At 54.9% G+C, this 23,469-nt stretch overlaps 2 protein-coding genes across 5 annotated transcripts in view; one reads left to right on the forward strand and one right to left on the reverse strand.

Moving 5' to 3' along the window:
• The window catches only part of RPTOR (regulatory associated protein of MTOR complex 1), a 148,754-nt gene extending 146,028 nt beyond the window's left edge, over positions 1 to 2,726 (reverse strand). For all 4 annotated transcript variants that reach the window (XM_086473480.1, XM_086473479.1, XM_086473478.1 and 1 more), the window contains exon 1: positions 2,565 to 2,726. In XM_086473480.1, the coding sequence (XP_086329606.1) occupies positions 2,565 to 2,726 (162 nt within the window). The remainder of the gene's footprint in view (positions 1 to 2,564) is intronic.
• Positions 2,727 to 19,849: 17,123 nt separating this feature from the next.
• On the forward strand, positions 19,850 to 21,968 carry NPTX1 (neuronal pentraxin 1). Its single transcript, XM_086473681.1, has 5 exons — positions 19,850 to 20,332; positions 20,485 to 20,692; positions 21,106 to 21,350; positions 21,443 to 21,622; positions 21,747 to 21,968. The coding sequence occupies exons 1-5, from the start codon at positions 19,850 to 19,852 to the stop codon at positions 21,966 to 21,968; spliced, it is 1,338 nt and encodes a 445-aa protein (XP_086329807.1).
• Positions 21,969 to 23,469: the final 1,501 nt, after the last annotated feature.

The following is a 23,469-nucleotide window of genomic DNA, read 5'->3' on the forward strand; positions in this document are numbered from 1 at the left end:
CAGCATGAAATTCTGATCACTGGGGAATGATGCTCTAATGCAAGAAAAAAGAAAGAGAGGAAACTTTCTGAAGACAGCTAAAACAGTGAGATGAGAGGAATCATTAATTTGTAATGACAGAGAGCATATAACAAACTAGCCAAGCAAAATCAGAAAAAGGGAGGAAAAGAAATGAACCAAAGGTCACTACACTTCCCGACAGTACGGGCTGACAGATCGCTGCATATCTTCCCTCACACTTCCGAGTAAAAAAAACCAGAACTCTCAAGTTCCTGCATTTTTCTGAAGGTGCTTGGTTTGCTGGACAAACCCCTTACACTCAACTGCCATTTTCACTTGGCTTACGTGAAAACAGCAGCAGCATGAACTAGCCAAGCTCATCTTCTTCCTTCTGTTCGTGTAACACAGGTCAAACCAGATTATACAACTTTAGGAACTGTTTTGGAGGATGAACCTAACTTGAGTCAGCCAGGGAAAAATATTTAACAAACGTCATTTTCCACACAGAATTCGAAACACCCCATCTTGAGAGCCCTTCCTTCGCCATTTGAAGCTCTGATAAGTTGGTTGTTATCGCATCAAATGCTAAGGAGACATCCAATGACAGCTAAAAAGTTGAATAAAACACAAGACACAAACAATAACTGTTAAGACTTAAAAGTAACGAGATTGAGCACTCTCAAATCAGCTTCTGTTCCACTCTCAGGTGTCTTTATATGCTTGCCATGAACCTGTTCTTAAGTAAAAAGTAACTATACACAAGGCAAAGTCCGTCCAAACGACACCTGATAAAGCTGTCCAGATACAAGTGACATGAGCAGCACCGCTGATCCTGATATAAAGAAAAGCTGCTTGATTCAACCTGGCAGTGAAAACAGGAGGTCTAAACAGAAAATTTCAGATTTACTCTTTTTTTCTTCATTTACAAAAATAAGCCTCAGTATCTTGGAGAAGGATTCAGTGCCTGATTTCGCTGAGCTCATCCCCAGCGAGCAGCACGCTGCTCCATGAAAAGCAAACCCCTCAGCACAGAGGGCTCTTAGTAGAAGAAACTGCAACACCACAGGAGCAAGGCCAGCAGGAACTGGGCTGGGGCGACCACCGTAGCCACTGCTCCCGCCTGCACTGAAGGGATTCTCTGGCTGTGACGTGCACGTGAGACGCTTAACAACAACCACCGAGCAGACAGCCGAGTGCTACCGCGTCCCTCACGCGTGCGCTGTACGACCTATGGATCAGCTCAATCAAGCCAATGTCATTCCCAGTTTAGAAAAAGACAGCTTTGCAGAGCAGGAAATAAGCGAACAGGAAGCTTCAGAGGAAGGCAGAGGGATCACTAAAATAGACAAGCAAGCTCATCACACCTCCACAGTCTACTAGAGAAAAACCTCTTCTTTGCCAAAACCCTTTAAAGAAGACGCAGCACAGAACTCGGTGTTCTGCGGCTCGTTTAAATGACATCCAAAAGAACCTCAATTCAATCCACTAATGATCTGCCAAGTCAAATTTTCAGTACATGATTCTATTCACTCAAATGATTCTGGTTCAGCCAGAGCCTTGCCCAGAACTTCCAAGGACTATAACCATTTAGGGAACATCCCTCTAGGAACACTCAGGCACACGTACAGCATCCTCACGCCCGGTCAGGATGCGTCAGGAAAGAAATTACAGGATGGAGTTTCAACAGCAGTTCCCAAGTTATTCCACAGTGTTGCCAGAGGGATCATAAACGTAACAGAAAACTGGTCGCAAAAAAACCCTCATACATATTCATAAACACAAAGTTATGGGCAAAACCACTTTGAGACGTAGGGAATCCTGTAACCCAAAGCAGATTCCAAGAACAGAATGGCTGGAGCTGATTACTCACATTTGTTTGCTCTTAACTTAAAATGTTTAAGCTGGGACACAGCTGCAACACAGGACTCAAGACCCCATGGCAGGGATCTTCCTTTGACACACTTGCCTCTGCCAGTTTAACATGCAACATGTATTCAAACGCAGGAGAAGCACCTTGCTTTACTACAGCAAGTGCTTCATGTAATAACTATTTCCTCCCTCCAAAATCACATAATCTCAGTTTCCACACACTCAAAGAATGCCTTAATTTTACACTCCACATAACATGCTGCTGGCAAGCTTCAAAACCACAACGCTTCCATGCATCTTCACCACTAGACAACTGTAATGACTACGTTTATTGCACCCTGCGCTTGCATCATTAACCTGCCCATCCAGAGAGCTCTTTAAGACCTCATTAATTTTATTGGCTTTCCTGAAAAGCACCAAGTACCCAAATTTCATTTAAAGATCTTCAATGAGGGTGCTACTCAGAGTGTATTACCGTGAACTTGAAATTAGTACTTTTGACCCATCTGCACACTTGCTTCCTCTAACACCATAGGACAGGCAAACTAAAGACTACTGGATCAAAGAGCCAGCACTTCATCTGAAAACTGACTTGCTGCTTGAAGCACAGCAGGTTTCTCAGCACTTACTCCTCCCTTTTCACCACCTGTCCCCCCCACTCCTCCTCCAAAACCCGTCCTGCCCTTGAGCATTACCCGATCCTTCATCCTCCAGCTCTGAGCCAAGGACTTGGAGCCTTCGATCTTCTCGCAATGCCTTTTCTTCATAAAGGCCAGAGGCAAGTTCCAGTCAGTCAGGTCAGACTCATCCTCCTCCCCAAGCCCCAGAAGAGGCGACTGCAGCATCTCAGACTCCATCAGAGGGGAAGCGCCAGGTAACAAGTGGCCAGTAATCTCCAGCCCAGCAAGCAGCGGGGGCCGAGGGATCCCTCCGGCAGGCGGAGGGGCGGACGCGGGCTGGCGGGGGGGAGGACGGGGCAAGGGCAGAGGGAGGCTCCTCTCCCAGGTGTCCAGGTGAGGACGAGCCCGGAGCAAGCGGCGCCTTCCTCCTGGCGACTCTCCTCCTCCGCCGTCGCCCGCAGACAGCAGCCCCGTCCGGGCTCCGAGGAAGGCGGCGCCTCCCGGCCTCACGGAGGGCCGAGGTGCCGGCGGGGACCGGGCCCCGGGCCTCCACTCGCGCCTCTAGCCCCGCGGGCCCGGCACTCTCTGCGGCGGGAGCCGCGCCCGGCCCATCGCGGCTCCCAGCTCCCTCGCACCCCGGCGGGCCGAGAGCGGATCGGCGAGCTGCGCACCGGGAGCGGGCGAGCGGCGGGAGGAGACGGGGAGACTCGTCCTGCGGCGCTGGAGAGCCCGACTCCTCTCACCACCACACCACGGAGGCGGCCATCTTCCCCGGCCCACAATGCACCGCGCTACGGGCCGCCGCGTGGGACAAGCCGGGCCGCCGCGGTCCAGCCGCCGTTACCATGGTTACAGCGCGGCCTGTCCCGGCTATAGCGCGGGCTGGGCGATCCCGGGAGCTTTCCCGAAGCGCCCCACCACCACCACCCCGGGAGCTGCAGGGCTTAAAGCAGGTCGCCCTCCTCCGGGCAGGCGGGGACCGCCCGGGTGAAGGTCCCCGGCCCGCCCGGCCCTTCCCCTGCCGTGCGCGGCCTCAAGATGTCGGCGGCGCGCGGTGACAGCCCGTCCGGGAGGGCCGCCGGGGCTGGGGTGGCGGGGGACACCGCGGGCTGGGCAGGTTGGGGGCAGCGTGTGGGGAAAAAGGCGTTTGAAGGGCAGAAGGGGCACCCGCGGAGATCCCGCCGGGAGGCCGCTCGGGTCGGAGGGCGAGGGGCCGAGGCGCAGGGTGGGCGGCGGGTTTGTCCGGCCCGAGCTGGGGCTGAGAGTCCCGCAGTGCTGCCCACAGAGACCGAGGGCGACATGTCCTCCCGCCTCCCGCTCCCCGTGTTGGCCGCCCCGCCGAGCTGCGTGTCGGCCACGTGCTTCTTCGCTGGGAGCCGTAGGGTGCGACGTCCTGGGTTCCCCCACGGATTTTCCCTCTGGCAGCGCTGAAGGGACGAGTTCGTCGATCACCTTCTGGGTGCCGAAAAATTAATACACAAAAGAAATCGGAGTGACTTGGGTTTCCATCACTTAAAGCAGCACGAGTGACTGCACAACATACCCAGCCTTCCAGACCACCCTGCCCTACAATTACAGTTCTGATGATCTTCATCAGATAAAAATAAATCTGTGATGTCAAGCTGCCGGCTCTGAGCAGCAGGAGCATTGCACTGGTGTGCCCTGGTTTCCCCAAACACGCCCTGTCACGGCACAGGCACAGGTACTAATCCGAAAGTGCCAGTTCTTGGGCATTACTTCACTTTCAGTTATGTGGTCATTTGCACTGGGGCAAAAGAGCAGGGGAGTGGTGAAACTGGGCAGTAGACTCCAGCAGAATTATGTCTGATTTACATTCGATCCATATATGAGGAAAAGCAGATGTAGTATTTCAGGAACATGTCCTCTTTACTATCAAATAAACTGAAGGTTAATGAATAACAAATATTGCTCCTAATGAAGTTCCATGGAGTGTTTGCTCTTAGCAGCAATCAAGTCCAACTGCGTTCATATCTGTAATACTTTAGGCCTGTAAAAATTATTTCAAAGTAGAAATCAAAGCATACGTGTATAATTTGATGTGTAGAATCATATTAATTTTCATTAGTATTTTCAGTGTGTTTACATTCATGGAATATTTTAAGTGCAAAGACCTTTCCCTACAACAATGTTTCTTGTAGGCTCTGAGGTGGCCCACTCTGGAGTTGCTTTTCCTCCTCCGATACACTGGCTGAGCAGATTCATTGCTTTACGTGCTTTATGCTGATGGCTGATCATAACTGCATGATTGTTATTGAAATGAATTGCCACGGCGTAGAAAGCACTTATGGCCGGGTTTCTGCTCACCTGTCATGAATGCCTCGTACCAACGGCAGCTGCACAAAACGGGAGTAACGATCCCAACACACCACCTGAAAAAAATCACGGCCTCTGGAGCGCCCAAGGCAGCTAATCCAGCGCTGCGGCTGCACAGATGGAGCCTGGCGCTGGGCACTGCAGCTCGCTAATCCCGGCTCCCAACAGCTTTAGGAAGTGTGTGCCGGAGCCGGTGCTGCCCCATCAGAGCGTGCTGCTGGGCGGCCACGGGCGCTGCCGCCGAAAATACCTTTGAAGGACACAGCTGCCAGAGGGCAGAGAGCACAAATCTGCTTCGCTTCCCGTGTGCGCGGCTTTAAACCGGTCGTTGTTTAAGCCGAGGACCGTGTGTGTTCACAGGCGGCCAGGCCAAGTCCACCACCTGTGCTGGAAGAGGCGCGTGGTCCCCCATCCCCTGCGCACCCCTTTATTTCAGAGACTTCTCTGAAACGCTGCCCTGCTCCCCTGACACTCTCAGTGCTCCCAGTGCTTTCATCCCATCCACACCAGCATCTCTGCGCGGTTCCACCTGACGGGGGCTCTGGGGGGAAGGGGACGGGGAAGGCGGCAAGAGGAAGACTCCGCAGAGCAGACCCAAAGTGACCCCTTGGCTGTCGAGGTGAGAACCAGGCGGCAGGAGCAGGCTGTCAGCAGGCTTCCCACTCGGCTCTGAACGCATCAGCTCTGACCTGCAGCGCTCCCGTTATCGCAGACAGGTGCTTCCCTGGAGGACCTCAGTCTAGACCTGCGGGTCTCCACTTCCCTGTTCTCCTCGTGGATCCACCCTGTCCTGTTTAATTGTGGCCTTTCTTGTCTTGGCTGGCCAGGATCCCCTGCACTGCCGGCTTCTCCGTACCGAAGGCAGCGTGTGGGGATGCATGCCGCTGCCATCAGAACCCTGGTTTCCCTGCAAGGTCAGCCTTCCGGCCCCAGATTCCGCACAGAATAACAGATTAAATTGTCAGATTGCAATTACTCTTGCCTTAGAATGATGGGCTGATAGGAGGTCCCTACATGCGAGCGGTTCTTTATACCTGGAGGATAAAGAAGTGCGGAGTGCTGGCTTAGCAGCCCTTCATGTTCCCGCTGTGCTGGATCAAGCCGTACACAGCTTTCTGCAGAAGGATAAAACCAGAGTGTTTATGGGGAAGCTTGAGGACACGATGCTCTATGTACGCGCCTGCTTCAGGCTGGGTGACCAGTCCCTGTCCTCGGCAGCCCAGGGCTGGTTCCCACGCTGGTAACAGGGCTGCACACACAGGCTCTTCCCCCAGTTTTCACACCAAATATTCCTCCCGTATTCGTGCGGTGATTCAAGACGGAGCCCTTGGGATTTGGGTTGCGTTGTTGGGCCATTGCAGAAGAGCCAAGTGCGAGGGACGTCAGAAAAGCCGGCTGCCTGCAAAATGGAGGGGGACCTCACGGACTCCTTCTGCCCTTTCTCAGGCGGCCGTGCCGTTCCCACCGGTGACAAACCACCGTCAGGGTCTGCAGGCGGGAAATGCTGCCTGCACAGGCAGCGACTCAGGCAGGAGTGGGCTGAGGCGTCACCAGCGTGTGCGGACGGTGCCGCGCTGCCCTGGAGCAGCTATGGCAGGGCTGGGGGTGGTGGGACAGGGGGGACTTGCTGCTTCCCCCAGCCCCAGCCGGCACAGCGCAGGCAGAGCGCAGCAAAGGGTGGGGTGGGCTGGTGGCCGTTTCTGAGACCTGGCTGGGATGACATCATCTGTGCTAAATACCTGTGGGTTTTTTTGATGTGTGATGAAAAGGGCGTGACATTTAGTTTTAGCAAATCTGTGACCGGGAATTTGCGAACTGACCAGAGCCAGTAAATATCAAATGAAAAAAATTATCTGCAATTTGTCAGATCTCTGAATAAGCCTCGCAAATATCCTTTTCTAAAGAGCACGTGCTGCAGATCAGTCTCCATCTGAATTCCTGATTTTGCAAGTTTTGATGGAAATCAGAATGAATTGATTTGTTCAAAAACGCTTGGCCCTGATGGCATCTGCTCTCTGATAATGAAAATCTCCAGCATGGTTGTCGTGGGCTTTCTGATCATTTCCAGCTCTATGCTTTAATCAAAGCAACTCACCTTGTTTCAGTCTCCATAGGACAGGAACCAAAAGGAGACAGAAATCATCTTCCATTTATATCTCCACAAAAGTTAGTTGTTGGAAGTGATGCCATTCCCTGGCCTTCTTTCACTCCATAGCCCAGTGTCAGGTCCTGGTTTCTTTCATGCCACAGAAAATTCTGCAGCTTTTACTCATGCAAAATATTTCTCTACATCTACGGGCCATGGCAAGCCCCATGCCACTAGATTACACCCTAGGCTACATATGTGCTGCTTCTGTCGGGCTTGTGTGGACTTTCTTAATATTCTGATTTATTTATAATGTTTAGTTTGTGTTTCTACATTATCACAGGCTCTTAAGACCTCCAGTGATGGAGACTACATCAGGCACTGTGCCCTTACAGCTGATTTCCATCTTAAAATTAAAGCAGGTGCTTCTTTCCTACCCTCAGTGAGCAGAGAGAGCAGCTAATTTCTCCATCCTGAAGTGAAACTAAATCTTTTTACGTGTTTCCCATTTGCCCAAACCCTTCTTAATTCCAGTCCCATCCTCTGACGTGCTGGAGGCACGCTCAAGCTTTAGTCTGAATATCCAGTAAGCATGCTTCCTAATCCCTCACCCCAGGCGGCAGTGGCAGCTCCCGAGGCAGCTCCCAGCCCCAGACAGATCTCTAGAACACCCCACTCCTTCCGTGTTGACAGTGGCTCCTTGATAGCTCCTATCAAACAGCTAAATGTGGTCATTTCGTCCAGACCACATTCGCTAGACCACTGCACGTGGTGCGTGACTGTCGGCGTTAGCCGGGGGAGGTGCCTGTGTCCAAGCGAGGCGTCTGGGCTTGGCCAGGGCTGATAAAGATCTCGTCGAGTCACTCAATAACACTCAGCAGTGATGTGAGGAGGATCAACACTCAGGATGAAGTGATCTGTGTCCTAAACTGGGTTGGCTGCGTGGACTAGGTCTCTGCCTGCCTGACTCGACTCTGTTCAGCCTGGAGTGCCAGCTCTGGTTCAGAGCTCCGAAAATACTGGGAGTCCCAGTCAAACACCTGGTTAATTTATTCTCCCATGCCTTTCACTACCGAGGAAGCTTTTCATGCAGATGCAGGGAGATACTCCAGCTCCTGCTTCCTTTGGAGGTACTTCGGCTGGTTTGTATTTGTTTATCGGATTCCCACATCTGCCTGCCTGCAGGCTGGGTTTCTGCCTGTGAATTCTTTGGGGCAGTCACTGCCTAGCAGGCTTCACAGCCCCCTAAAACACACATGCATTCATGCTCATAGGCAGAACCTCACCTACTGTGTTTGGGGCTGGGAGCTCACTGTGTTTATCTTTTATAAAGCTGAGCCCTGGTCTAGCAAATCTGTTCCTGATTAAAGTGGCATTGTAAAACCCTTGTTCCTAGGGAATCTCGGGAGTGGAAACACCGTGTCAAGTCAGGCACATTAGGTGATGTCCTAAAAACCAAAATGCAGAAGGATTATCTTCCAGAAACACAGTTGGACGAATTCTTCCACCTGTCACTCTTTTTAATGAAAAATTCTCCTATCTCAGTCTCTGTCGGTGTCCTTTGTTTTGCCTTATTCAGCCAGCTAATTCTAATTCCGCCTCTGGGCAGGAAGAAAGATACGGCAAGAAGAACATTGTTCGTAAATATCAAGAGAGATTTTATCTTTAATTTTCATTAGTCAGATTCACAGGTCACCAAATGAGTCAAAGTCAGGTGCAAAGGTCGGTGCCTTTAGCCAAAGGGCTACCTTTTCTAAGAGCCAAAGGGCTACCTTTTCTAAGGCTCTAAGAGCAGGCGTCTGTCTGCATGCATATGCATGGGAGCACAAACCTTCCCCGTACGCAGCCCCTCAGCCAAGCGTTGTTTGTACAGCCACGGACGGGGTTGTTTTAAGCATTTAGGGCATAACAGCAAGGTTTGTTTTAACACTTCAGTCAGGGGAGATTTATATCCTAAAGACAGTAGGTAAAATATTTATTAGGAAGAATATCTATTTTTAACTAAGTATGATTTCAGTTCTATTATTTATGCACGTACAGCACACAGACTTCCGCGCCTGACTCCTTGCAGTAAATGTGAATCGAAGACTTGGGTGGAAACAGGAGTCGGAGCCTGGGGAGGAAGGGATCGGGAGGCAGGTGAGAAGGGGGTGGTGGATGTTATGTGCCAAATCCAATACGCATCCAAAAATGATTCACGAAATTGACTCTCCATCTCGTGAAAGCATCCATGACCTCCGTCTGCGAGGCAGAGGGCTGTCGGGTCGGTTCCCAGCACTGACACGCTTTTCCGAGCTCGCTTCCTTCCCGGACACGGAGGTGGGGAAACGCGCGCTCGTCCAGGCTCTGCCCCGGCACCGCTGGGAAGAGGCAGCGGTGGCGTCATGGTGGCACTAAACTCCTCAGACTGGGCTTCGCCGAGCGCCTGTGCTGCTGCTGCCAAAGGCGCTGTGGTACAAAATACCATCCCATGAGTAACGGCTGCGGCACCTCATGCATTCCCAGAGTTTCCCTGCAGCCCAGCCATCCAGGAGGAACAGCAAATCTGAGGCTTCCCCCTGCTCAGGCAAGAACTAGCTTGAGAAGGCTCAAGACAGAAGATGGCTCAAACCTGAAGCAGAGGAAACCACCATGGGGCTGCTGAGTCTTATTCCAACTCATTTTGCTTCCAGGGAAGGGAATGCACATCCGTACGGATGCGGTCACACCGCCCCGCTCAACCCAGGGCCACGCCACCCCACAGTTTCTGTGGAGCAGCCATCTCTCTGCCCTGTAGGAAGGTCACCAGTGTCCCTCTGAAAATCCCCTGCCACCTGCGTTTGAGCATCCCGTGGTTGACGCAGGGGAAACCAGCAGCCGCTTTATTTTGGGAGATGCGGATGGGACTCGGAGAGGGCTGAGCATCGTGGCCAGAGCACCTTACATGCCAGTCGCTCTTGAATGCCCCCAGCCCCCGACACTGCTGCAGCGTGCTGTTACAGGCACACTCAGACTGCCTGAAAATCATAGGAGACACAAAATGGGTGCAAAGCCGTCTCTTCGTCGGGAGTGCTCCATTAGGAATATGACAGAGATTCTTCTCTTCTCGTGTTGAAAAAGCCAGAATAAATACTAGGTCAAAAATCTCTCCTTGCCCTTTTAGCGGAAGAAATGCTTTGGCATCAGGAAATTTTTCACCAAGGAAGAGGAGAGAGAGAACGAAGAGGTCATGCAGCAATTTGAAGCAGAAAATCTGGGAGATTTCTCTTTGCCGACACTGAACTATAAAAGAGCAAGTTTCTTGGCGAGTCTAGCTGTAGAGTTTAGTTAACAACTGTATTTTACATGCTTGGATACCAGGTAGTAAAGAAGTTAGAAGTAATTTGACGGTGAAGTAATTTGACGGTGAAGCAACAGCTGCCTTTCACCCCAAAGGTGGCTTTAGTTCACCGACAAATGTAACGATTTCTGTGTTCCTGTTTGCACAGGTGAGATTTAAATGACCACTCCAAGACTGACAAGAATTGGTTGCTTAATGGAGATGTTTTTCTCATAAAGCCTGAGTGAAGCTGCACTCAATACGTTAGGGGATCCAATAGATTAGATAGTTTGTAGAAGCCGTTAATAGAGTTCTCAAACCACTCTGCTATCCATCTCAATGAAAGGCGTTACATAAATGTAAGCTCATTTGTTATCATTATCTCCCTTTGTCTCTTCCCAATCTGGATAATTTGCCAGGTTATCAGGCTATGTGTGTTTAAAAACACAACAGATGTCACCTCAGCAGATATTCACCGGTTTTCTCATTATTGAGAGCAGAAATGTTTCCTTAAATGCTCTGTAGCTATTATAGATCAGTATCAGCTCTGACTCAGCGACAAAACCACCCCAATACACTAGAAATAGAAGCCAGTGAACTTTGCTGGCTCCTTCTGAGCTGTCAGAAGGTTTCAGACCAAATGTCCCATTTCCTGGCATATCTTTTTGCAGTCACCTGAGCAAGATCACCTTCCCACGGAGGGCAGGCGGGACTTGACATTCCTTTAACCACAGCTGACCTGGCTAATAAGGAGTAATTCAGCATTTCACAAGAAGTTCCTATTGTCTTCTTTGGGGCTTGGGAATGTGAAAGTTATTTCATGGAGCAGCCTTTGGAAATGCCCTGTGCAGTGATGCAGAGGTTGCTTCAGCATCAGAGCCACTACGGTTTGGTTTTATGATGTGCAATAAAAGAGGCAACAACCAAGAGACTTGGATCCAACCAAAAGAAACCCTGAATGGAAAAATACAGCCTGGGTTGGCCCACAGAGTGTTAACCACTAACAGTGTTTTAAACGGAGAAAACCAAAAATCTCTTCCCACCCCGAGGAAATGTGATCACCCATGGAAGCAGCGCGTTCCTCAAGTCCTCTTTTTACCTTTCCCATGAAATACATTAGTTGAAACCTTTTCCTTACGCCTAGGATATTTCAAACTCAGATTCCTGATACAGAGTGACACAGTGATCAACATCTATTTTCTAGGTCTTGGTGGGTTTCACGGCTGATAGGTTAGCTGCTGAAACTCAGCAGGTTTCTAAGAAATAATATGACTAGTCTTATTACAATTAATGGAAGTGAGATGAACATACACACAAAGTGGTGCTTCTGTCATTTACATTGGGGGGCATCCATACAGCTGGAAAGTAAAGGCTTTTCTACATGGTAAAATAAGCACTACGTAAATATAAAGTGTGAATTTATAGTACACTAATGATTTCCCATTAAACTGCTGATTGAACAGTTAGGATGTGGCAAGGATGAGAAGCTTCCAAAGACCATGCCAAGAGTTTCTGTCCTTGGAAGCAGAGCAGCATAGCCAGCCTGTTCTGGATTCACGGTTTAATTTATTTTGCATTTCCTGTGCAGAAAAGCCCTAAGAAGGAACAGCTTAAGGTAACAGCCCCACAGACCACACGTGACCACTTTATGACCATGCCCAAGAAAAGCAGAGCAGTGCCAATGGTGTCAGGTTTGGATGGCGTTGCAGTTTGAGTAGTGCAAAATACTGTGACAAATAATAAAAGAAATGTGTGGAGGAGCCCAGAGTTTTGCAGGCCTGTCTTTCACCTCTAAAGGATAATGGCATTTCAGGGCTTCCACGGCCATCCCGGTCCTGGTTCAGGCCCTCCACTGGGCTCCTGCCTTGCCTTACGTCTTCAGCTCAAGAAGTGCCAGCTCCGCATACCAGCCAACATGTCTCCAGCCTCACTTACTGCCTGGAAGCAGCTTCTGTGTCGTTCCAGTTACACTCTCTGCAGCTTCTTAAGCCTTGAATCTTGGCAAGGAATCAATAACATACCCAGCCCTAATGGCACCCTTGCCAGCAAAGAATCTTCACTGTTGTAAGAGCCCCTTTCCCCCACTAAGATCTACACTTTAGGTAAGGGGCAGCCCTCACAGCAGGCAAATGCAACGAGTTCCTATTGCGTTACAGTGGTTTTGTCCTTTAAAGCCTTGCTGTGTTTTAACTCCGAACCAACACGAGCACAAACACAAACTGACTTTGGCACAGACAGTCAGATCTCACCCACCACGAAGGACCAGACCGTTCCTCCTCCTGGGGAGCTCTGCCTCTCCAAGACCCCCACGTCTCTGCTCCAGGTTGTCCCTGTGTGGGGGCCAGCGCAGAGCTCCTGGTCCGGGGCTGACATCTCTACCAGTGCTTGCCCACACGTGCCCGACCCAGAGTAGCTCTCTGTCTGCCTTGTATGCGCTTGGAACTCCCTCCAGACTGGTCCTGCCATACATCCACCCTCCCTTCAACTCCATCCCAAGCTCCCCCCGTGTCCAATACAGCCAGTGCCAGCCAGCTCCGAGACGGACCCGCCGCTGGCCAAGGCTGAGTCCATCGCCGATGATGTTCCTGCCTTGGGGAGAACTTACTTAAGAAGGTGGAAAAAACCTGTGGGAGGACAACTGCAGTTGGAGAGAGGAGTGAGAAGGTGTGAGAGAAATAGCTCTGCGGACACCGAGGTGAGTGAAGAAGGAGGGGGAGGAGCTGCTCCGGGCGCCGGAGCAGAGATTCCCCTGCAGCCCGTGGTGAAGAGCATGGTGAGGCAGGCTGTGCCCCTGCAGCCCAGGGAGGCCCAGGGAGGAGCAGAGACCTGCCTGCAGCCCGTGGAGGACCCTGCGCCAGAGCAGGTGGGTGCCCAAAGGAGGCTGTGACCCCGTGGGAAGCCCGTGCTGGAGCAGGCTCCTGGCAGGACCTGTGGTGACATACAGTGAGGAGCGCAGGCTGGAGCAGGTTTGGTGGCAGGACTGGTGACCCCACAGGGGGACCCACGCTGGAGCAGTCTGTTCCTGAGGGACTGCACCCCATGGAAGGGACCCACACTGGAGCAGTTCATGGAGAACTGCAGCACAAGAGAAGGACTCACGCTGGAGAAGTTCACGGAGGACTGTCTCCCGTGGCAGGGACCCCACGCTGCAGCAGAGGAAGGGTGTGAGGAGTCCTCCCCCTGAGGAGGAAGAAGCAGCAGAGACAACGCATGATGAACTGACCCCCATTCCCCATCCCCCTGCATTGCTGGAGTGGGAGGAGGGAGAGAAATGGGGAGGGAAGTTAAGCCTGGAAAGAAGGGAGGGGTGGGGGAAGGTGTTTTTAAGGTTGAGGTTTATTTCTCATTATCCTACTCTGATTTGATTGGTAATAAATTAAACCGATTTCCCCAAGCCAAGGCTGTTTTGCCGGTGATGGTAATGGGTGAGTGATCTCCCTGTCCTTATCTCGACCCACAAGCCTGTCGTTATATTTTCTCTCCCCTGCCCAGCTGAGGAGGGCAGTGACAGAGCGGCTTTGGTGGGCACCGGGCGTCCAGCCAGGGTCAACCCACCACAACACATTAACATCACAGAGCAGAGAGCGTGGGAGGAAGAGCGCAAGAGACTGTGCAAAATAATAAATAATCACAGAAAAAAACTAGGGCACCGACAGTGTCACTGGCTTTTGATGTTTCCTTCTCATCCTGCCCTGCCTTTTCTCCTGCCAAAGGGAACGCTGCAAGGTGGGAAGAAGCCCCAGAGCAACAGGGACACAGGGCTGTTTCTATTCAGAAGCGCTAGCGGGATTACAGATAAATATTGAAGCTATCAAAGAAGCTTAAGGGATTTAGGAACCCACTCCCCATTATTATCCTCTCTGGGGGGAGGGGAAGCAGAGACCTACAGCAAACACCAGGACGGTGCTGACTTCTGAAACACCCTGCGCTGGCTACAAATTTCCCCTCCTTTGTTGGACAGGGAAAAAAAATGACAAATGTGGGGTTTATCATCACCAGAGTCATAGTGGGTGCTCCGGTGGGTGCTCCGGTCAGGGGCCAGGCTCTGTGCAGACCGCACGGCCAGTGCTGCACTCCTGGGCTGGCCCTTCCCGGCGTGAGACCCAGGCTGTGGGCAGGGGCAGCAGGTCCAGTCCCACCAGCTGGGCAGGACAGGGAAGGTCCATGTCCTGCTGAGGAACAGGGGCCCGTCACATGGCCGGCACCCCGCTTCCTCTTAGAGCAGGTAAATCCTGAGAAAGCTGAAAAAATGACTTGAGGGATGGTCGGGAAGGAAAAGCTGCCGGTTCTTCGGATGCGCGTGTGTGCAGACAGGGGTGGGAACTGCTGCACAGATCAATTCTGAGACTGAGAGGCGGATGTGGGATGTTTTAAACCTGCCTCCATTCAGATCTGCTGCTGAAGCGTCACAACAAAACTTCATTAACAAAACATGATACAGGCCTTGCTCATCCCCCCACCTCCCGGTTCCTGCCGTAGGACAACTTCACTGACGGGAAGGGGATTTTTAATTTGCACTAGCGTAAGACAGTCGAGAAGGATGTCTGTGATCTCTGCGAACGCATTAGCACCCTCTCCTCCAGGACTCCTGGGCTCACAGCTAATTCCCCAGGAGCCTGCACGAGTGGCAGCCCAGCTCCTGCCCCACAGCCCCGGGCACGGCACGCCTCGCGTCCCGCTCTCCGCAGAAGTCACCGTCTTCTTCACACATAACCTAACCCTGACAGGCACCTGCGGCTGGAGCGGGGTGCAGGGAGAACGGGGTAAGGCCTTTTTTGTGCTCACGTGTGGCTGCTCACCAGGGACAGCGGTTAATGCTTCACTCTCTACTCGAAAAAAGCATCTCACAGCTGGCGGGAACCCACCAGGACACGGACAGCCAGATGCCTCCCTCCCTCTGCTGGTCCAGCCCATTGGATTCCAGGGCAGGGAGTATCCCCGCGGTACCCAGCCCCTTCTGCAGCTCCCCCTGCAATTTTGGCTAATGCAAGATCAGTCCTCAAGCAGCCGAAATGGTTTCTCTGCTACACTTTTAAGGGAATGCTGCAGTTTTAAACCACAAATTAAATTTTTAATGAAACTTCATAACTGTTGTACCCAAATGTAATGTAATATTGATAGGAACTGTGCATCCAGCTAGCATGAGATTGCCCTAGAAAGCTTTTTAGGATGTTATGCAATATACAGCTAAATTAATTATTTGTAATGAAAGGACTGTGTCCCTATAGCATCACTGAGACCTACTGGTACAAAGAACACACTCCTCATTCTCACTGGATGTAAATGTCAGGCAATTTAGAAGGAAACTGACTTTTGAGATGTGAGCAATGAAAGAAAGGGAAGGAAAAAAGGGGAGAGAGTCAATGTGTGAGAGAGAGGGAGAGAGAGGAACAGAGGGGGAGAGATCTGCAAAGAAGGACTGCAGCAAAATGCAGCAAATTTCCGAACTCCAGTCCAAAGTGTTTGTCTGTTACAGAAGGGAATACTCCACCTTACGCACACTGTGTTTGTACGAGCTGCACACCATGCTCAAGCTGTTCTAATGGCAGCTGTAGGTTTTAGAAGGCGTTAAAAAAAAAAAAAAAAAAAAAAAGATTTTGCATACACACTGTTCTGCAAACTTAACCATGGAGCAGCTCAGAGATAAGTGCTGGTTCTGCGCGTCCTGTCCAGCTGCGCAGGGCAAAGGGCTTTGGAAAGGACCCGGCTCCCTCCATCCGTGGGCTCCGCACAGGCAGCGGTGTGGTACGGGGACCAGAGACCCTGTCCTTGCTGTAGCCTCCCTGAGAACAAGCCCAGGTATTTAACACCACCCCCCCCCCAACAAAACAGCCTCATAGCCACTGCCATGTCCTGCTCTAAGCGTGTTGGGAATGGGGGTGTGCGGGCAGGGGCTGGAGTGGACAATCCCTCCGGGAACCTCAGGGACATCACGGGCACAGCCCGCAGCTCAGCTGCGCACCAGCTAGGTGCACAGACAAAGGGAGCGGGGTTTCTCACTCGGTGAAGGCTGCCCATTCCTATTTCCCATTGCAAAGCTGTCTCCATCCCATAACGGATCGTATTGTTCCCACTCTGCAGAGGAGACTTAACTGCAGCATCAGCATTACCCCACAGGAGATGTTTTATGGACAGCGGGCTGCACAAACAGGAGAGAAAGCTTCCACTCCCTGCTCCCCAGGGCTCCAGCTCCTGGGATTAAAGAGATTTGTCCACTCACAGAAACGTCCTTTCTGCATTTGTCACTCTGCTGTTCTCGCACAAAGGTTCGCGTTGAACAGATCGAATATTTACGTACCTCACCTCTGCACCGGGCAACGAGCGGCAGCAGAGGGCACAGGGAGCCAGGGCTTCTGGTCCCTGGAGGGAGCACCCCGGACTGTCCAAAATGATACTCGTCCATCACAAATGTGCCTGCTGGCTTCTGTTCAGAACTAAATCATCTCCAAGGGTCCTTGATAGCTGTGCTCAGCTCTTTTCGGCTACAGAGCGATAAATCAGCCAGCTAGAGAGCGCTTGGGAAGAGGCGAGAGAAGAGTTAAAAATAATAGGGCCTCCATTATTCCATTATACCCATACAGCTCCTAAATCTACCCAAGCAATAACAGATCCTACTGCATGATTCAGTGATACTGAGAAAGCTGAAATCTTTATCATATTTTCTAGCTTTTTCTCTGCATTAGGAGACACGGGGGTTATTTTGCTTATCTATTGTAGCGCAGCTTTGTTGGGTTTTCCTATCTAGGTGTTTATCCGGTCTCCATCACCATAGTATCAGAGTGTTTATTTTATTGCACCTCTCACCTTGGTCTCATCTCAGCATAATGTACCGGGGATGACAAAAGATTCATAGTTAAATAGGTTCAGTGACACGAACAGCTTTGTCAATACCATGTAGATGTTAGCAGAAGTGGGGGCCGATTCAGCTGCCTCTCAGACCAGTTCTGCACTGGTGTAATTGTATTGCCTGCAGTAACATTATTTTTGGTTTGCGTTCCTGCCTGTGGCAGAAGAATTAGACCTGCAGTCTTTTCAGCCTTTTCCATAGCATTCCTTTTCTAAAGAAAAAAAAAAACAAAACAAAAAGCCACCACGAAAAAACCCAAATCAAAAACAAAACCAACCCCAAAACCAAACCAGCATGGAAGGGAGACTGGTCTGCCCAGCAAAACACAACCTGCCTGTCCCCCTCAACTCATCTCTGCTCCATTCCTGTTGCATTCAAATGCCACGCAGCACAGAGCAAACAGGAGGAAAAGGAACCAGAGGCGAAGAACCCAATGGAAATGCAGATTCTCCCCCAGAATTTCCTGCAGCAAAGCACCCAGCACCAAGCAGTGAGCTCCTCCCGGGTTTCAGGGGGCTCTGAAGGGCCGGGGGGGGGGGGGGGGGGGCAGGATCAGCAGTAAGAGCCAGGAGCCCAAGGAAGGCTGCAAATAACAGGTCTCTGCAGTCCCCCTAAGCACCAGGACAGGTTCGGTGGAAGTGACGAAAGCTCTACAGGATCCCGGTGAAGGTGCTACAGAGGTGCTGAGCAGCCCTGCACATCTCTGCACTTCTTGGCCACACTCAGCCACGGCAAAGAACCGGGGGTTCTTTGCCAGCCCTGCCATCCCCTCTCTGCTGTGCCTGACGACAACCCCAAGCCTCTGGGGTTGACCATGAAATGCTGTTTTAACCCGCCGAGCGCGGCTGGATGAGCTGCCCAGAGGCAGCTGAGGTGCCTTGGCGGAGGAACCACTCTACGCCGAGGCAGTGTGTCATAAAGCTCCTGGGGCTACATAAACACGTGTGACAGAAAAAGCATCAAACTGAGTCACACAGTCCCAGGTCTCACTGTGAGCAGCTCGGTGTGCTCCAGCTCCTGGAAAGGGCTCGTCAGGTCCACATCAGAGAGGAGATAAAAGGGGGAGAGGACCGTGGAGTCATAGTCCTTCATCCTTTCCCGATCCGTGGCCTTTGTGTTTTACTGACCCACTTCACTAATCAAAATTGATTGCTTCGTATTTCACAGGATAACGTGGCGTTAGGTAAATACTCCGGCCATACGCACCGCTGCAGTGCAGGTGGGGTAGGGCAGGCAGTGAGCTCAACTGAGAGGGGCAAATTCACCCGTTTGCCCAGGTAGCCTACTAGCTAAACCTCTCAGCAGTTCAGGCGTTTCCTAACACGATACAACACCACGGAGAGAAGACAAGGGTAAAACCAGCAGACAGGACAGCCTCCAGGAGCTGGGGGGGCCGGGAGGGTCCTGCTCACACTCAGGTGTCTCAGCACCAAATGCGGGGAGAAGCTGCACGCTTGCTTCTCTGGGCCTGAAGAGGAACTGGCCTTGGCTGAAGTGCTGAAGATGAGAAAAGCAGCAATTCTGAACTATTTCCACCAAGGACAGATCCAAATATTACCTGGGGATTTTTGTTATTTTTTTTCCTGATTAAAAAGGAAGAAGAAAAGCAGCAATCGCTCTCCTACGCCCACAGGAGAGCTGTGCACCAGCATCCCTTTGCTGCACCTCGTTCCTGAGGACACGCAGCAATCGCTGGGCCCGTCCTTGCTCCAGCAGCCCCCGCCCGGGGCCAGCAGCCCTCCACCCTTCTGCCCTCCCCACTGCCAGCCCGAACGAGCTGCTTGGGCTGGAGCAGAGACCCCGGCCGTCGCCCTGCCCCACCGCCCACCCGTGCCCCCCCCCACGGAGCGCCCCGGGCTGCCTGCGGGCTGCCCTGCCCTGCCCCGGGGGCTGCCCTGCCGAGGAAAGCGCGGTCCGGGGGCTGGTTGGGACCGGGGATGCCCGGGGGGAGCGAGGAGGGGCTCTGCCGAGCTGCCGCCAACAGCCCCGGGCGGTGCGAGGGGACGGCACCGCTCCCCCCGCACCGGCACCGAGCCCGCCCCCCCCCCCCCCCCAGGAGCGCGGCGGGGACCCTCCGGCGGCGGCTACCGGCAGCCCCCGCCGCGGCGGGGCGGCCCCGGCGCTGCTGTCGGGAGGGGCGACGGGAGGTGGGGACACGGCACGACGGCGCACGGGCCCCCACGGACACGCACTGCACCATCCCCCGCGCCCCCCCGCGGCACCGCGCGCCCTCCTCTCCCGCACCCCCGTGCGCACTGACACCCCGCCCACGCACCCCCGTGCACACGCACACTCCGCACACGCGTGCACACCCGCATGCACACACCACCCCGGCGCACAAGCACCCCCCGCACACCCATGCACACTTCACGCACACGCACCTGCATGCACCCCACCGCCCCGCACGCACCCGCCTGCACACGCACCCCCCGCACCCCCCCCCCCCGCACACGCACCCGCACGCACTCGCCTCCCCGCACCCCCCCAGCCGCTCACTGTAGCACCCTCCACTACCACCCCCCCTGCATGGTCTCCCCTGCACACGCCCCCCCCCCTCGCACGCCCCCGCACAAACACATCCTCCCTCCCCCCCCCCCCCCCGCACACACTCACGCACACTCACGCTCCCCCCACACACACACACACCCCCCCTCCGTGGCGCGGCCGGGATTCCACGCGCCGTGACGTCAGGGCGCGCGGCCCCGCCCGGGCGCTATAAGAGGGGCCGCGTGCCGCAGTGGGCCCGGCGGAGAGAGCGGCGGAGCCGGCGCCAGCCCAGCGCAGGCAGCGGAGCCATGGCCGCGGGGCCCCCCGGCAGCCGGCTCTTCCTCCCCCCTCCCCTCCTTCTCCTCCTCCTCCTCCTCCTCTCGCTGCTCTGCCTGCGCGGCCGCGGGCAGGGCTTCGGGCAGACGCGCTTCATCTGCACCTCGGTGCCGCTGGACGGGGACATGTGCGCGGCCGCCGCGCCGGGCAGCACCGGCTCGGCCGAGGAGCTGAAGAGCACCGTGCTGCAGCTGCGGGAGACGGTGCTGCAGCAGAAGGAGACCATCATGAACCAGAAGGAGACCATCCGCGAGCTGACGGCCAAGCTGGGCCGCTGCGAGAGCCAGAGCGTCCTGGAAGCGGCGCCCGGCGAGCCCAAGGGCGGCGGGGCCGGCAGGAAGGGGGGCTTCTCCAAGAACACCATGGGCGACCTGTCGCGGTCGCCCGCGGCCGAGACCCTCAGCCAGCTGGGACAGACGCTGCAGTCGCTGAAGACGCGGCTGGAGAACCTGGAGGTACGCGCTGCTCTCCCGGCCGCCCCGGGGGAGGGGGAGCCGCACCGGGCACCGGGAGCCGCCGGAGCGGAGCGGGGTGCGGGAGCCCCGCCGGGGGCACGGCGGCGGGTCCGAGGGGTGACAGCCCGCTCCTGTGCTCGCCCCCCTTGCAGCAGTTCAGCAGGATGAACTCCTCCAGCCAGACCAACAACCTGAAGGACATCCTGCAGAACAAAATCGACGACCTGGAGCGGCAGGTGCTGTCCCGGGTGAACAGCCTGGAGGAGGGCAAGTTCAACCCCAAGAACGAGTCCGAGGAGCGCGGCAAGATCGAGAGCACCCTCACCTCCCTGCACCAGCGCATCAGCGACCTGGAGAAAGGTACCGGCCGCTCCCCAGCCCCGCTCCCCGCGGGACACCCGGGCCAGCCGCCCCCCCCACCCCGTGCCCGCTCTCACCGGGGACAGAGCGCTGCCGGGCGGGATGCCGAGCCGCTCCCTCCGGCTCTGCCCAGCCCGGCCTCTCCTGCACCCCTGCAGCGGTCCCTTCTCCTCCCGGCTGGAGCCGGACGGTGCCCGCGGGCTCGGCGACAGGAGCCGGGGATGCTCCGGGCGCTGCCGTGTGCTGGGGATTAGGGAGCCAGGGAGCCGTGCGGTGCCGGAGGGATTTGCTCCTCGCTGCCATCTCAAGGCCCGTTATATAACGGGATGGGGGGTGGGGGGGTGGGGTGGAGAACCCCCAAAGCGGGCAGAGAGGGGGTCCGGGTGGAGCCCACCGCGCCTCCGCTCCCGCAGGCCAGAAGGACAACCGGCCCCCGGACAGGTTCCAGCTCACCTTCCTGCTGCGCACTAACTACATGTACGCCAAGGTGAAGAAGAGCCTGCCTGAGATGTACGCCTTCAGCGTCTGCATGTGGATGAAGTCCAACGCCTCCCCCGGCATGGGCACCCCCTTTTCCTACGCCGTGCCCGGGCAGGCGAACGAGCTGGTACTCATCGAGTGGGGCAACAACCCCATGGAGATCCTCATCAATGACAAGGTATGGTCCTGGGGAGCGGGGAGGGTGCTGGGGAGAGGGTGGGTGGAGGGCAGCGTGGGGAGACCCCTCGTACCCACCACCCTGGCCCGCAGGTGGCCAAATTGCCCTTTGTCATCAACGACGGCAAGTGGCACCACATCTGCGTCACCTGGACCACACGGGACGGCGTGTGGGAAGCCTACCAGGACGGCATGCAGACTGGCAGTGGCGAGAACCTGGCGCCCTACCACCCCATCAAGCCCCAGGGGGTCCTGGTCCTGGGCCAGGAGCAGGTAAGGGTGGTGGTGGGGCAAGGGGGAGCAAGGTGTGGGGGTCCCTGCTCGGCTGGGTGCTCCCGGGGGTGGGACGGGGCAGCCTGACCGTGTGCCCCTGGTGACAGTGGTGGCTCCTCCGCAGGACACGCTGGGCGGCGGGTTCGACGCCACGCAGGCCTTCGTGGGGGAGCTGGCCCACTTCAACGTGTGGGACAGAAAGCTGAGCCCCGGGGAGGTGTACGGCCTGGCCACCTGCAGCTCCAAGGCGCTTTCGGGCAACGTCATCGCGTGGGCCGAGGCCAACATCGACATCTACGGCGGGGCCACCAAATGGACTTTTGAGGCCTGTCGCCAGCTCAACTAGGGCCACGGACAAGCGAGAGAAACCTCCTCATCGGGTTCTTTCCTTTCTTTTTTTTTTTTTTTCCTCCTTTTATTTATTTTTTTTTCTCTTTGCTCAAAACCAACGGAGAACGAAGCCACCTGTCTTGTCCCGAGGAGCGGAGATGCCTCCGCAGTGGGGCCGCCCGCCCCCGGAGCCCCATGACCCTCCGGTTTCTGTCTTGCCAACGTCCTTCAACGCCTGCGTGCCTTGGCCTGGCGCGGCTGCGCCCGCCCCCCCCTCGCCCCCCCAACCCCCTCCCCGGGCCCGGGCTCTGCTTCGCCGCCGTCACCTCCCCCTGCCGCTTTCCCCGGGCACCGGCGCCTTAAAAGGCTGCGGGTCCCAGACGGGAGCCCCCCCGCCCCCCCCGCCGGGGCTCCTCTCCCTCCAGCCTGAAGCCCCCGGGAGGGTGGTACCCCCCCGGTGCTGGGGAAGGGTCGCAGCATCCCTCTCCCCATCCCAGTTGCCGGGGGCGGGGGTGCGGCAGCGGCTGGGACTCCGGGGAGGGGACAACACCCCCCCACCCCCCACCCCCGGGTAAGGGACACCCATCCCCGGCGAGCCCCCCTGCCCCCTTCCCTGGCCGGGCACCACAGCCATAGCCCCGGGCTGCGGCGGGCACCGGGACGGGACCCTCTGGACGGGACCCCCCCCACCGGCCCCGCTCCCCGACCTGCCGCACTCAGGTACGTCCCCCCGGCCCTGCAGCCTCCCAAGGCCTCCTCGCGCCGTAGCTGGTGACAAATAGCCTTTACCGTCCCCTGGCAGTTTAGCTACCACGGAAAAGTCTGAAGCCTTTCTGCTTTTGATAATACATGATGTCGTTTCTCTTACTGTAAAGGGAAGTTTATTACCAATAAAAAAAGGGTATTTTTATGAAGATTAAAAAAATATCTAGAATTAAGCAGTGCTCCCTGAGGTAAAAAAAAAAAAAAAAAGTACTTTGAGATTCTGCAGGAAAAAAAAAAAAAAGAGATAAAGAAGCATATTTTGAAATAACAGATGCATTTTGTATGGTTTCCTTTTCTAAACTCCTGGTTTGTACTCCAGATCACAGAAATCACCCCCCAGCCCCCCCACTGACCTCCTGAGGGCTGCCCCGGGTGGCAGTGGAGGATGAGGCAGAGAATTCACACAGGGCTCCAGAGCCTCCCGGACCAACTCCAAAGATGTGGCAGAGACGCGCAGAGCGGAGGGGCCCGGACAGAGCAGGGCGAAGCCAAGGCCACCCCTGGCCGGGAGCACAGAGCTGGCCCGGCCACCGCCACCTCGGGGAACCAGCGCCCAGCCCAAGAGCCGCCCAGGCAGCGGCACCCCCACATCCCCCCCGAGATCGAGGTACCTTCTACGAACCGCGGCTCAGGGCAGCGTGTTTGAAGCTGTGCTCTTTTTAAAAACAAAAATCCACCGTGAGTTAATGCAAGTTCCTCCTAAGAACCTGTTCGCAGCAGCAGAGCGACAAGCACAACCTGCTGAGAAGAAC

This window comes from Leptosomus discolor, chromosome 15, assembly GCF_034619465.1.
Source record: "Leptosomus discolor isolate bLepDis1 chromosome 15, bLepDis1.hap2, whole genome shotgun sequence".
Classification (NCBI taxonomy): domain Eukaryota; kingdom Metazoa; phylum Chordata; class Aves; order Leptosomiformes; family Leptosomidae; genus Leptosomus; species Leptosomus discolor.

Excerpts from the sequence above, each read along its gene's own strand:
- NPTX1 (XM_086473681.1), top strand. The coding sequence starts at position 19,850 with ATGGCCGCGGGGCCCCCCGGCAGCCGGCTCTTCCTCCCCCCTCCCCTC. Across the intron at positions 20,333-20,484 it reads CGCGGCTGGAGAACCTGGAG|CAGTTCAGCAGGATGAACTC; the intron begins GTACGCGCTGCT and ends CCCCCCTTGCAG. Across the intron at positions 21,623-21,746 it reads TGGTCCTGGGCCAGGAGCAG|GACACGCTGGGCGGCGGGTT; the intron begins GTAAGGGTGGTG and ends GCTCCTCCGCAG.